Source organism: Mandrillus leucophaeus, unplaced genomic scaffold, assembly GCF_000951045.1.
Source record: "Mandrillus leucophaeus isolate KB7577 unplaced genomic scaffold, Mleu.le_1.0 Scaffold1, whole genome shotgun sequence".
Lineage (NCBI taxonomy): Eukaryota > Metazoa > Chordata > Mammalia > Primates > Cercopithecidae > Mandrillus > Mandrillus leucophaeus.
This window is the reverse complement of record NW_012098097.1, coordinates 14,558,597-14,573,728: the sequence shown is the minus strand read 5'-3', so window position 1 is coordinate 14,573,728 and position 15,132 is coordinate 14,558,597. Positions and strand designations below refer to the sequence as shown.

Here is a 15,132-nt window from a genome sequence, read left to right as displayed (position 1 = left end):
ACTCAGTCATGTAGGGGGAGGGGTGGGGGAACCAGTTATGTTGCGGGCAGCACTGGTGGTCCCTGCTGGACTGGGGTCAACCCAGCACCATTTGGGTCAAATGACAAGGAGGTCCAAGGGCTGCCCAAAACAATGACGTCTCCAGAAAAATTGCTATTGTTTTTGGATGTGATATTCAGGAAGACAATCCAAGACAAAGATGTACATTTATATTTGAAAAGCAGCCAAACAGTGGCAGATGAAGGCAGGTGAACAGATTTCGACTCTGGCCTGTGCAGTCCAGGCACTCATTCACGGCCCTGATACCTGAGGTGCCTCCACACCTCTGTGTGCAGAAATTAGTGTCAGGCCTGTAAACCCAGCACTTGGGGAGGTTGCAGTTGGAGGACTGCTTGAGGCCAGGAGTTCAAGACCAGCCTGCACAATATAACAAGACCCCATTTCTACAAAAAATGTGAAAAATTAGCCAGGCATGGTGGTATGCACCTACAATCCCCGCTACCAGGGAGCCTAGAAGGTCGAGGCTGCGGTAAGCTGTGACTGGCTTGCTACACTCCAGCTGGGGTGCCTGAGCGAGAAGAAGGGCAAGTCAGATCCAGCAGCAACAGCTTCCCCCATGTGGGGGGCGAGGCCTGGAGCCAGGCATGGCAGTGACCAGCTGAGGGACACAGGGGTTCAGAACTCCTGGGAGATGCCAGCCGGCCTCCACCCACCCCCACCCCACCCAACTCCGAATGGAGGGAGCAGGGTTTCCTGTGTCATTCCTAAGGCCTCTCAGGTGATGCCTTCCTTCCATTACACAGAAAAACAAGAAACACAAACAACCAGGGTAAACACCTGTGGCTGGGAGGGAGAGGGGCGTTCCAGGTAGAGAAGACCTGATTACAATGTTGAAGGGCAGAAAGCTTGGGAGGTACCCCCTTCCGTCCTGAAGCTTAATTGCACCTGGAGGGAAAGAACTAGGCAGTGAGGCCCAGGAGGGCCAGCGGGCAGCGGGAGTGTCCTCTTGCTGGGGTTGTCCTTTTGTTTTAGGCGTGAGAGGTTTATGCAGGTGTAATGACGAGGAAAGCGCAGGCAGAGGGACAGCCTGAGGAAAGAGGGATTATCTCAGCGAGGTCAGAATGTGATAGCTGGATGTGCTGCAGTTTCTAACAGGCAGAAGAGTACATCGAGAAGAGGGCCAAGAACACAGCCGGGGGAGATCATACATCCAGGTGCAGGAAGAGAAGCCAGCCAGAGAGTGGGAGCTACAGCAAGGCAGCTGCAGACCCCAGGGCAGGGAAGGAGGTGGTGGAGGGGGTGTCCCTTGCTTCAGCTCCGCAGCGGACTCCTCAGAGGCAAGGATTAGGAACAGGCCAGAGAGGCTGACAGCTCGGAAGGCAGCGATCGCCTCAACGGTTCTGGGAGAGCTGCTGGAGTGGCAGGAAGGCAAGGGGCTGCCCCGGGGCCGAGGGAGGCAGTACACGCTGTATGCTGGGAGAAGCCCAGTGGCAACAGCAGCACAAACCAGACCCTCTAAGGTGAAGACACACAATTTAAGGAAAGAGGTCGCTGGGTTTAGGTCAGTTGCTTTCTGTGCTTTGTTGCTGGTTCTGATGGGGAAATCTGAGTCCACACATTTGTGGATTGGAAGGTGGGGGTCTTGTGGACAGCAAAAGTGAAGAGAGGAAGCGTCTGAGGCTGGTAAGTGGGAACCACAGGCTGAAAGCGCTACCAGCAGTGCGCTTTTCCTCATAGACAATGCAAACAGCATGGTCTCTTGCATAGTAACAGAGAAGATGTATTCACAACTGACAATATCGTTGTCCTCCATTAAAAACGGTAGGTGACAGACATACCTGGATCCTGAACCCGCCTGTCCCTCCGACAGCCACCGCCATGCCCAGCTCCAAGCCTCACCCACCCAGGTGAGCTGCCCATGTTGGATGCAATTTGTTCCTCTGTGTTTCCAAGTGCCCTGGGCAGTTCCTCAGGAGAGCCCAGACCACGCTGCCGCTGAGCTACGAACGTGGCTTCTCCAACAGGCTTCCATTTCCCAGAGGGCTGCTGCGCTGCGGAGGCAGGTCCCTCCTAAAATTCCTGTCGGAACTGAGGACCCGAAGCGACAGTGCTAAGAGGCGGGGCTTTAGAAGATGGTTACATCCCAAGGCTCCACCGTCCTGAGTGGGACTTTAGCAACCTGATTTAAGGCGGGGGTGCTGGAGGAACGCAGCCTCTCCTGCCTTCTGTCTTCTGCCATGTGAGGATGCGCGGTCCTCCCAGGAGGCCATGGGAAAAGACATCACCTCGAACGCAGAGAGCAGCCCTCACCTGACCCCAAAATCGCCGGTGCCTTGACCTGGGACTTCCACCCTCCAGAACCGGGAGAAATAACTCTCTGTTCTTGATAAATTACCCAGTTTCGGGGGCCTGTGCAGCAGCACTGGTGGGCTGAGATAAGGGTGGAGACCCCTGTGTGACGCTCCGCAGGCCAGGCCAGCCCCTGCAGCTGCACAGCACGTACCACAAAGAAAGTGCTGCCAACAGAAGAAATCCCAGCCCGAGCTTCGTGGTCATGGACCCCACCCTCCCTCTCGTGTCCTGGCCACCATCCTTCTCTCAGATGCCACACTGGGCTGCTGGCCCAGATGTGTTCAGGCCTCTGAGCAGGTCAGGGTGAGTGCCTCACAATGCCTTTCTCCACCTCCTCTCACTGGTGAAACTTCACTCATCACAGGGGGTGGCTCGAGGACACTCCAGCAGCAGTGATGCCGCCTGCCTCCAAGGCAAGCAGAAGGAGTGTCCCTACTCTCTCCTCTGTCTCCAAGAAGAGCACTGATCAGAGGGAGCGCCTCTCCCTGGAGACCCTCTTTTCCTGGCGCACAGGGACTGTGGCTCATAACCCTCACGACTTAGGTGTTTACCAGCTACCTGGGCCAGGCCGGGAACTCAGAAGTTCTCATTGCACAGAGTCCTTTCAACCTGCGAATAAGCAGCACTCGGGCTGTTCCCAGAGACACTGGTGACAGTACTCAAAGTTAGGTTTAATGCCCAGTCTCAGAGTGCACTGAAATGGCTTCTGAATCCAGTTTAAATTGTTCTATGTACCGACTATGCATCTACAGCAACATTTACTCAGCAGTACAAATAACGAGAAACCAAAGGAGGCTAACGTCTCCTGGATTAATTCACACCATTTTATAACAAGGCTGGCAACACCATGCCACCATCCTTATGAGTTCACATGTCAGCTTGGTTCTGGCATGGGACACCGTGCCACCCTCCACACAGGCCTATATGATGGCATGGCTCTGGCATGGGACACACGCCACGCTCCATACAGGTCTATGTGACAGCACGGTTCTGGGGTTTCCAACTATGATGCCATCGAGACAGGCATTACCTCAGCACAAGTCAAATGAGGATGAAAATGGCTTCTGCAATACACTGCCCAGTTTAACACAAGTCAAATGACCACTTTTTTATTTACAAAAGGGTCATGAACGCCTACTATTAAATATGGAGCTGAATGCACTGCCAGTTTTTGCATGCAATGTGACCTAACGTCACTGATTAAATACAGAGGCATGTGCATGCTTAGGCACATAAATCAGAAAAGAAGCCAAACTACCACTAAAATGCCCAGAAGTTTAAGAAGAAGATACAAAGAGGCAAACAAGTAGTTAACGGGTCATTGTGTGATAAATGTGATATAAGTCCGTTGTTCAGCAGGTATGATTTCAAACAAGCACTGAAGCTAATTTGGAACATAGTGATGATGGCATCAAACAGGAGACAACAAACGCCTTTCTTCCCATTAGACATGGACAGTGAGGAGGCCTGGGACAGGCAGGAGTGAGGCCAGGGGCTGAGCACTCTTTCCCGTGCAGTATTCCACCCAAGTTGATTTCTGAGAATTACACGAATAACTCAGTAGCTATGGGAGACCCACTGTGGGCTCAACTGCATAGTCTTAATTCTTTTCTGAATGTTCCTTTTACGTTAAAAGAATACTCTGTGTACACTTGCTACCCTTGAGTCCTTCAGACACATTTCACATGGATGCATTCAAATGCTCACAAAGTCTTTGGGACTCACTAAGCGGCCTACTGGGACTCCAAGTGAGGTCATGCACTCCCTGGCTCTCCCGTTAGACAGACATGGGAGAAGGAAATGTGAGCCGACAGTGAATGACTAGAAGGGAAGTCCTAACATGAACCAAAAACATAAAGGCAAGCAGCTCTTAAAAAAAAAAATTCAGGGGCCGGCGCAGTGGCTCACGCCTATAATCCCAACACTTTGGGAGGTCTAGGTGGGCAGATCATGAGGTCAGGAAATCGAGACCATCCTGATTAACATGGTGAAACTCCATCTCTACTAAAAATACAAAAATTAGCCAGGCGTGGTGGCAGGTGCCTGTAGTCCCAGCTACTCGGAAGGCTGAGGCAGGAGAATTGCTTGAACCAGGGAGGCAGAAGTTGCAGTGAGCTGAGATTGTGCCATTGCACTCCAGCCTGGGCGACAGAGCAAGACTCTGTCTCAAAAATAATAAAATAAAATAAAAAACATAAAAAAATTCATGTAACATTTTTTCTTAGGGAAATAAGGTGATTTTTAAAAGGCCCTAGGTACATAAAATTTGGTCAAATTAGTCAATAGTTAGGCAGTGGCCTTATAAATATTTTTTGGCTTTTACCATTACTAATTACACTGAGCCTTGGGACAGCAATTTGATATGGTCAGCAGATATTTAAAAATTTCACAAAGGTTGTCTGTCTACTCTGTTCAGTCTTAACAGTTTGGCAGAATTCACTAGTAAAGATATCTGGGTGGGGCGTTATCTTTGTATGGTTGTTAACCAGAAATTTAATTTCCTTAAGAGATATATCCTATCCAAATTTTCTTTTTCTTCTTCTGTCAGATCTGATAACTTGTGTCTTTCACAGAATTCATCCATTGCATCTAACATGAAGAATTTACTGGCATATGGTCCTTCATGATTAAAATGATTCCCTTATTCTCCTTTTATTTATTAATTTTCAATTTTGGAGACAGGGTCTCACTCTGTGGTCTATGCTGGGCTGCAGTGACGTGATCACTGCACTGCTCACTGCAGCCTTGATGCCTCTCAGCTCAGGTGATCCTCCCACCTCAGGCTCCCAAAGTGCTGGGACTACAAGCATGTGTTACCACGCACTGGTAATTTTTGTATTTTTTTGCAGAAATGGGGTTTTGCTATGTTGCCTAGGCTGGTCTTGAACTCCTGGGCTCAAGCAATCCACCTACCTCGGCCTCCCAAGTGCTGGGATTACAGGCGTGCGCCCTCGGACCTGGCCCTTATTCTCCTTTTAACGTCTGTAGGATCAGAAAGCATGTGCCCTCCTTCATTTCTGATGAAGGTCATTTGTATCTTCCCTCTATTTTTCTTGAGCACTGTATGAAAAGTTTTCACAATTTTAATGAACCTTTCAAAAACTATCAACTAGTTTCATGAATTTTCACAAGTTTTTGGGTCGATTTCTGTTTACTTTTGCTCTTCTCTTATTTCTTTTCTTCTACTTACTTAGGGTTTAATGCATTCTTTTTTTTTCTGGTCTTAAAGAAAAACTTAGACCATGTATTTGAGAGTTTTCTAAATAAAAACCATAAATGGCATTAAATTTTGAGATCAATTATTGCTGGTATATGAACACCTAGTTCAGTAATGATGCCTGTTGCTTTCCATAGTGACAAACAGTGAGCTTACAAACAGCAGTAAGAAAGGGTATAGTGCACACCTCTAGGTGGACCTTTGCAAGCATTTCTATATACTGCTAACAAAGAAAAAGGACTGCCAACTAAACAGGTACGTTACTTATTGTACGATCTTTCTGGACCTCAGATATGTTAAGTGTGAAAATGCACATGCTGGATCAGGCGTGGTGGCTCATGCCTGGAATCCCAGCACTTTGGGAGGCTAAAGCGGAAGGACCACTTGAGCCCAGGAGTTCAAGGATGCAGTGAGCTATGACTGTATCACGGCGCTCCCACAGAAGTAAAAGTGAGCGACCCTGTCTCTATTTTTTAAAAAAGGACCAGATGTGGTGCCTCACACGCTTGTAATCCCAGCACTTTGTAAGGCCAAGGTCTGAGGATCTCTTGAGCTTAGGAGTTCGAGACCAGCCTAGGCGACATGGTGAAACACAGTCTCTACAAAAGACACAAAAACTAGTCGGGTATGGTGGCGTACAACTGTAGTCCCAGTTACTTGGGGGGCTGAGGCGGGAGGATTGCTTGAACTCGAGAAGTTGAGGCTACAGTGAGCCATGTTCACACCACTGCACTCCTGCCGGGATGACAAAGCAAGATCATGTCTCAAAAAATAAAAAAAGCACATGCTAGAATCAGTGAATAATGTTAGATGACCCTTACTGTAAACAGAAAACTACAAATGTTCACATTCCTTCTGCTGGTTATGGAGTTATCTTGTCTTACTGGGGGTCAGGAATTCTAATACTGTTTTAGTGCTAGAGAGAATCTTTGCCTTATTCCCAGCTTCGAAGGGAAGACGTCTCAAGTCCCTCCACTAGGCTGATTTGCTGAAGAGCTCTGATGTTGCCTTTACCAAGTTAAGTAAGTCGTGGTAACCTCCATTTAGACATGAGAGACTACCAATGACAGTGATCTCAACTTCCTCCATAATGTGAGAAAAAGAACAGGACAAGACGGAGAGCCCCAGGAAGGAAATCATGGCAAATGAGAGGCGCTGGGCATGAGAAGAGAAGCAGAACAACCACAGTGGAGGCTGTCAGTTCGGGGGCCCGGGCACCCAGCTTTGAATCCTGGCTCCACCAGTTACTCTCTAAGCAACCTGAACTTCCTCATCCTGAAAGCAGCACTAATGCTAGTCCACACCTCACAGGCATGTGGTGTTAGATGAGTTCATTAGTGGAATGGCTCCAGCGATGCTCGACAAATGCTAGCTACTGTTATTCCTGTAATTGTAAAATGTCAACCAAAAAGAAACAGTTGGACAAGTGGTAAGTGGCTCAGCAGAGGTGAGAGAAGTGAAGTCTTTGACCTGGATGGTGCAAAGTCAAAAAGAAGCACTCAGCTCTCAAAGCCTGGTATGAGCAAGGATCAAGAACGGAGACAACCAGGTCTCTCGAAGGAAGAACGGAGAGCAAGTGCCCAGCTGAAAACCTGGGAGAAGAGTGTCCAGAGGCCCCGGACGCCTCTTCCCACACTGGCAGGGCTCTCAGGCAATGAGACCCTCCGGATGCAGAGACGCAGTGGACAGCGTAGGGTTGCCTTATCTTCCAGATTCGCTCTCTTCATTTTGCTTTCATCTGCTTATTGCAGTTTTTTCCCCTGGCTCTTTAAGGCGAACATTTAATTTTTCTTGTTTTTTTAATCTTTGTTTTCTGACTAAACGTATTAAATCCTCGCCTGCTTTGGCTACATACACCCCATAGACAGGAAAAGTGCTATTACTAACATCTGGCTGTATTTTATCAGTTTTAAAGTATTTCCTCTTTAATCCAAGGATTTAAAGATTTTAGTTTTCAGACTTTTGTTAAAGCTGTCCTTTTGTTACTGAGTTCTAGCTTCATTGTGTGTGGTCTGCCATGGAGTTTACATGAAGCTGATTCTTCTGGATTAGTAAAGCTTTCTTTGTAGTCACGTGCATGATTTATTTCTGTGAATGGTCCGCATATGTCCACATTCCCTGCTGGATGTATGGCCCTGTGTGCCTCTATGAGGTCTGGCTAATTAATTCGGTGACTAAAGTCTTCTCTGTTTTGCTTCCTTTGTCTGTACTTGGTGTCTCTGTATCTAAGCACATTTCTCATTCATCTGCTTCGATCCATACTTACTTCAGTTCTCATCTTACCTAGTTCAAGGCCATGTTGTCAGATGCACACGGATTCATGATCAGTATATACCTTCCTGCTTTCCTGTTCCTTTTACCACAATACAACATTTTTCTTTGCCCCTTTCAATAATTTATCTCAGCTTCTGCTTTGAGTCATATTGGAACTAGCCACCTCAGATTTCTTTTAGCTCATATTTCTCTTTTTCATCCTTTGATTTCAAACCTTTGAAAGGGGTCTTGCCCCGTCACCCAGACGGGAGTGCGGTGGCACGATCACAGCTCACTGCAGCCTTGAACTCCTGGGCTCAAGTGATCCTCCTGCCTTAGGCTCCGGGGGAGCTGAGACCACAGGCGTAAGCCACCATGTCCAGCTAATTTTTAAATTTTTAGTAGAGACAGGGTCTTGCTGTTTTGCCCAGGCTTAAATGTTTTGCTTTAAATGTGCGTCTCATGGACAAGAGACTGCTGTATCATAATTTTATCCAACACAAGAATCATGGCCCTTTGAGAGGTGAGTTCAATTCATTTACAGTTACAACTTTACTCGAAAACATTTTAGCCATCGTATCTTACACTTTCTATTTACTAAGCTTGTCTTTTCTCCTTTTTTACCTTTTTTTAGAGAGGAGGAAATTTTCTTTCCTTAGATATTTAAACTTTGTCTCTGCCTCTCGCTTTTCTCCCCTTCCCTCTAGCTCCGTCCTTTTGCTGGGAATTCCTCAAACAAGCTTCCCAGCTTCCTGGTTTATTCTTGGCCCTATCTATAATGTTGCTTTTCAATCTATCTCTTCAGTTATTCCACCAATTACATTTTTCATACTCAACGCTTCCAACTGATCTTTCTTCCTGTTTCTTCTTATTTCCAATTGTCTTTTATCACTTTGAATATATTTACTATTGGATTGCTTCTTGCTTCTCTTTTCACAAGGGCGGTGGGACAAACCCTCTTTCCTCCCTCTTATTTTCTGTCTTTCTGAGCCCCAGACACAGCACAGCAGGCTGTGTATATCAAGGGCAATTGGGAGGAGAGCCGAGCGCCCTCAGCCTTGCCTGCACCCTGGGGCCCTCACCAGCTCCACTGTCTCCTCCGGTCTCACCCCTCACCCCAACCCCCAGTGGGGACCCAGCCATCTCAAGGCAGCAGCAAGGTCTCTGGCTGTGCTGCTGAGTGGGCTCCCTCCAGGATCCATCAATCTCCCTCTTTCCTGTGGCACCTGAGGACAGGGTTCAGCCGGGGAGTCAGCAGCCCGTGCCCCTCCGTCTGCTTCAATTCCCTTTCTTACCGCATCCATCAGATGGTTTTTACATGTCATCTTTTTAAAAGGGAGCTCTATTACAATACATTATGATATTCATCTTAATTGAGTATATGTCAAGAGACTGGAACAGTGAGAGAACACTGTCTAGTTTGGGGAGAAAAAAATATGCTTTGGAAATGGCCTGGAAGCCGCCGCGGGGACTGTGTGAGATCCATAATGCTGAGGCTCTACTGTGAAAGGCTCCACATCATAAAGCTGTTTCTCCAGACGCGAATTCCAAATTAAACTCGCCTACTACTAAGGTCTAAGATAGAGTGGGATACTACAAAAGAGCATTTTATTCAATAATGTGTCCCGGTTACTTCACCCTCTGGGAGGACCAGTGAGCTCCTCTCCCTTCACACATAATGCGCAAAGACACAGTCATCGGACTGTTGTTGAAAGGAAGCGGCAAAAGACCTGAGAGCACTGAATGGGCAGAACAAAGTGTGTTCTCTGGCAAAGCAGATCTATTTTAGAAGACTCCTTGGAGAACAAAGGGTTAACTATCATCAAAACCACAAGAATTTATGTTTCTAAAGGTAATTCTGAATGATTCTTGGTTGCGTCATCAAGAAAAAATACAAAGCAAATGTCACAGCAAATGTCTGAAATGTGACAGGCATTGCAAACCGCTTAGCCTGGCCAGAGAGAGCCATGCTGAGCCTCCACCCAACCTGCGCGCCAGGAGATCTGTGCATCTTCCGTCTCCTGCAGGCAACGCGGGAGCGAAACTTTCCACGCTGAGAAATCCACGTTAATGCTCTATCATTGACATTTATACTCCTGGAAATCCTTCAACTTAATTGAAAGAAAGGAAATAAGTTTCTTGACCTCTTTTCAATCCAAAATAATATCTATCATTTTCGTTAATAGACAATACTAGTGCACGCAGCACAGTGCGATAGACATCAATCTGTTTTATAGCAAGTCCCACAGCAAATTAAGTCCCACTGGGTTATAATTTTCAGTAGTATACAAATAGACCCATAATAAATCTAAAATGGTATTATGCCACTCAATCAAAGAAGCAGAAAACAGCCAAGGGAAAAAATATATTTTGGATTCTTACACTGTATTGACGTACATGGTGAGTAAGATAATAATTTATATGGAAAGTAATATCATTGCTCATTTTGGAATTATTGAAATCAGTTTTTGAAAATAAAAAAGACAGAGGCAAAAATGAAAAAAAAATTAGAGAACAATATCTTCCAACAACCAGTTCATTATCAAATAAGATTCATAAATACACTTGCCACCAAATACACATGTACACGTTTTGTCCAAATGAAGCAAAGCTGTATGCTATTTACCCAGCACACCGCATTCTGCAGCAGCTGTGCCAGCATAATGAGAGCAGCGTGCTTAGAAACCGTTCTCTTATTTACATAGTAAAGGGAGGGAGGGAGGGAGGGAATCCACCTTCCTGAGCATCGCCCTTCTCCAGGTCACCTGCCGACCGGGCAGACACGCACAGCCGTCATCTGCAGCCCAATCCTGGTTCCCTTTTCTGGAGCAGGAAGTGCCAAGCTACAGCTCCCGGGCCAAATCTGGCCAACTGCCTGTCTTCTTAAAGAAAACTTGACGGAGGCCTGGTGCGGTGGCTCATGCCTGTAATCCCAGCACTTTGGAAGGCTGAGGCAGGCGGATCACCTGAGGTCAGGAGTTTGAGATCAGCCTGGCCAGCATGGTAAAACCTCGCCTCTACTAAAAATACAAAAATTAGTCAGGCATGGTGGCGGGTGCCTATAGTCCCAGCTACTTGGGAGGCTGAGGCAGGAGAATTGCTTGAACCAAGGAGGCAGAGGTTGCAGTGAGCTGAGATCGCACCACTGCACTTCAGCCTGGGCAACAGAGCAAGACTTGGTCTCAAAAAAAAGAAAAAAAGAAAAAAGCAAGCTTGACTGGAACACAGCCATGCTCATTGGTTTATATATTGCCTGTGGCTCTTTCGTGTGGCCAACAGCAGACTTGGGACTGTCTGGCCCGAAAAGCCTAACCCAAGTGCGTCTGCCCCTTCACAGAACCAGGTCTGCCAACTTCCATCAGAGTGCTAGGCTGAACCTTCCCACCCTCATACTCCTGATGCCTAAGTCCTAAAACCCTAGGCTCTGGCTAAATAAAACATGGAACTTCAACATAGTGAAATAGTAAAATGATACTTACTAAGAGTCTCTAATGATCTAGGGCAGGGAACGCTAGTATAATGCTAAGGGTTAAGGATACGAAATTGTAAATTCTGTCCACCTACATCACTGTAAAATGTACATGCACAGAGAAAAGGCCAACAGGCAATACATCAAAAAGTGAACACTAGTTGTCCTTAGACGGTAAAATCTTGGATAATTTTTTTCTACTTTTAACTTTTTAGTAATTTTCTGAAAAGAATGTGTATTTCATTTTTAATTAGAAAACAAATTGACTTTTCAGAATGAAAAAATAAAACTGTAATCCTAAAAACATATGTAATTACTGTCTGACAAACGATCTCATTCTTCCACTGGGGGAAAAAAAAAAAACCCCTGGTGGTTTTTAACTTAGCTCACACAAAACTACACATTTCACTTGATAATTCTTTAATGAACATAGTCCATTACCACTCACAGGCTACAGACACCCAGCAAAATGTCATGTTCAACCTAATTTCAGCACTTCAGTATGGGAGAAAGCAGTTTACTGTAAAAGAGCTGCCACCTGAGACACCGCTCAATTGTTCCAGGCAGTGGTTATCTGATGACCACTGTCTGCCACTGTGGCATATTGATTTCAAAGTCCCTCTTATGGTAACTGTATTGGTTTGTTTTTCACTGCACTTCCTACTAAATGCTTACTTTAAAAAATCTGACTGTGTCCTAACTCCTACAAGGATTTCAGAGGCTACTGGGACGATGCATCACGTCTTGGTAGAGAGAAAGCACATTCCCCAATCAAAGGGCAGGTACCCATTTTACAAATAACAAGGCCAGCAGCCCTCAGTGTGAAAGCCGGCTTCTTTATTTTATTTTATTTTACAGATGGGGTTTCCCTGTGTTCCCAGGGCTGGTCTCAAACTTCTGGGCTCAAATGATCCTCCTGCCTCAGCCTTCCGAGTAGCTGGGACTACATGACGCACTGCCACATCTGGCCCAGGCGTCTTTAGGAGGGCACGGCTGTGCGCGGACGGAAGCCAAGTCCTTCCCACTCGTGGCGGGAGAAGGAAGTGCCTGAGAGACACCTGTCTACTCGAGGAAATGCACTGGGTTTGTGCTTGTTCTCTCAACACGGGATGCCTCCAGTCTGCATGTTGGGGCCTCTATCTCCCTACTCTGCATCTCCTGGCTTTTCTATTTCCCATCTTGATCCTTTGCCATGGCCTCCTGTGAGCCCCCACTGTAGCCTTCCAGGCCATTCATTTGGCTCCAGCAGTGTCTCTCCTGCTATGGATCCTATCTACTGTGTTCTTTATTTCAAACATTACAGTGTGCCAGTCTTCCCAAAGCAAGGACGCCAGTGTAACAACTGTCGGCACACACAGAAAGCGCCTTCATACAAACCAGAAATTAGGTGAGCGCTCATAGTACCCGGTTCAGCTTCATGTTGTTGAAAGAGGCACTGAGAGGCAGAAAAAACAGTCTTGAAAAGAAAAGATAAATGTTTGAGGTGATGGATAAGTTGGATAGATCCCAGTTACCCTGATTTTGATTGTTACACATTGTATGCATGGATCAAAATATCACCTGGACCCCCAAAATACATACAGCTATCATATATCAATTTAAAGAATGCAAAGCAAATTCATTATAAGTTACTCAGTCTGTTGTATGCTGTTATAGCAACACAAAACAGACAGACAGACAAGAAAAAGTACTATAAAAGAAGAACCAAGCAGAAAATCACCCAGGGGCCTGTAGGCTGAAGCTTCTGCAGACGCACAATGGACACTGCCAGGGAACAGGCCTCCTTCCCACTCATTTTCCCGTTCCCCACTCCCGATTTCCTGCATGACTGCTTCGGTGCCCCCGAAGATAGGAGGTGGATCGAGATGGTGTAATAAAAGGCTCCACGAGTCCCATGTTGGCCAGGCTAGTCTCGAACTCCTGGCCTCAAGCAGGACTATGGGTGAGAAGGCAGGAGACTGTCCGGAGTGTTAGGTCATCTTGACAGAAGCCTCAAGAGTGTCCTCGGCCGACAAGCAATCTGCCTGCCTACCCTCCCAAAGCATTGGGGTTACAGGCGTGAGCCACTGCACTTGCTATTTTTCTATTTTCTTTTTAGAGACAGGGTCTCCCTATGTTGCCCAGGCTGGTCTCAAGCTCCTGTGCTCAAGGGATCCTCCTGCCTCAGCCTCCTAAAGTGCTAGGATTACAGGTGTGAGCTACCACGCCCAGCCCTCTTCCCTTCATCTCCAACTATTATGGGGTAACAGTAAAAGGAGGTCTCTCCCTGAGTGGAAACCTGCAGCCCCCAAGTCTGGCGGGGGGAGGGCTAGGGACAGTTAGTGTGAGGGCTGCGCCACAGTCACCCCAACATCATGAACCCCCAGCCCTGGGGTCTGGGATCAATTAGGACTTGGCTGCAGAGGCAGAGCAGGAAGGCCAAGTTTTCCTCCACCTAGCAGTTAAGGACACACTCATGCAGCCTTGCCCCTCCGGCCCCTCCCAGGGGGTCCCTGGGGGCCCTTACTTTGCTGTGCTGTTAGCCCCCCGTGTCCACCCAGGGCTGCAGGCGAGAAGGCAGGAGACTGTCTGGAGTGTTAGGCCGTCTTGACAGAAGCCTCAAGAATGTCCCCGGCCGACAGCACGGTGTCTGCTGCACAGCTGCACCATTCGCACGGCACCTCAAGGGAGAGGTGTTTATCTACTAGCCGGTAACAGCCACAACATATAAGCTTTTCAGCAAAACATAAAATGGGAAAGTAGATACTAAAGAGTGGCAAGATGGTCTGGGGAGAACATTGGATTTGGAGGCAGGAAACACATACATCCCATTGTGCGTTCTGCCGGTGATGTCGGAGCTGAAATGTGGCTTCTACCATCTTGGAATATCACACACATTTCTTCAGTTATGTTCCCAATGGCTATAACTTTTAAAAACGATGGAGACAGAAAAATCATGGCTTTTTTTTCATTGCTAAAAATAAATTGAAAGATTACGCTTCAACTCAAGCAAGGGATTAAATGACTTCCTTTTTCACAGTAGCCTTTTCTTCCCCCGAAAGAAAGTCCAGTTTCCGGTATGGCCAATCCTGGTACTAAGACACCCTCCGAAATGCACAAAGGTAAGGAGAGGGTGTTCTTGGAAATCACAAAGCAGCGAGCTACCCACGAACAGATCAGAAGGAAGAAAGGATCTTGAACTCTCAAAGAGTAAAACCCAAGCCTCTACCGGGAATCCTGAATCCTGAATCCCACAAAAAGAAGACGGGGTACACTCATGTCTGTCACGTGGGCTCCTGGGACGACGTGAATGCCTGGGGCCCACATGGGCTGGGATTCCTGTGGGAGAGCCCAGCTGAGTGGGTCCCAGGGGCACAGCAGGGGCCACTCACCAGCGCAGGGCGATCTTGATGGGGGTGGTGAGGCAGGAGGTGAACAGGTCAGCCGGGAGGTCAGGGATCATGGGCAGCAGCTCGGTGGCCTCGCAGGCTGCCAGCTGGATGCAGTTTTTCATTGACGGAGGCAAAGGCATCTGAGCAAGAGGGTGATTTGGGTTGATTGCAGCTACCTAAAGGGCAGAACATTTGGGAAAAGAGAGTGGGACTTAGCTGCTGGTCACAACCAAAGAGTAAGCTGGAGCTGTAACACAGAAGGAAAGAAGAAGTCAACTCAGGCGGTCAGTTTTCACCGGAAAGTCCTCTGGAGAAAGGCACCGCTGCTGAACTGTCTCTGGAGGCCGACTGTAAGCCCGGAAAACTGGCCGTCTCATTCCCAGCGCCCTTCTGATGGCACAGCCTGGTTACGTCTCAGTCAACTCTGTTTTCTTCCCGGTTTTCCTCTTTGCAGGCCCCTACTTACCCTA

At 47.3% G+C, this 15,132-nt stretch overlaps 1 protein-coding gene across 1 annotated transcript in view; it reads right to left on the bottom strand.

Moving 5' to 3' along the window:
- The window catches only part of RPTOR (regulatory associated protein of MTOR, complex 1), a 448,104-nt gene that overhangs the window by 196,365 nt on the left and 236,607 nt on the right, over nucleotides 1–15,132 (bottom strand). The window contains exon 6 of the mRNA XM_011967646.1: nucleotides 14,663–14,838. Within this exon, the coding sequence (XP_011823036.1) occupies nucleotides 14,663–14,838 (176 nt within the window). The remainder of the gene's footprint in view (nucleotides 1–14,662; nucleotides 14,839–15,132) is intronic.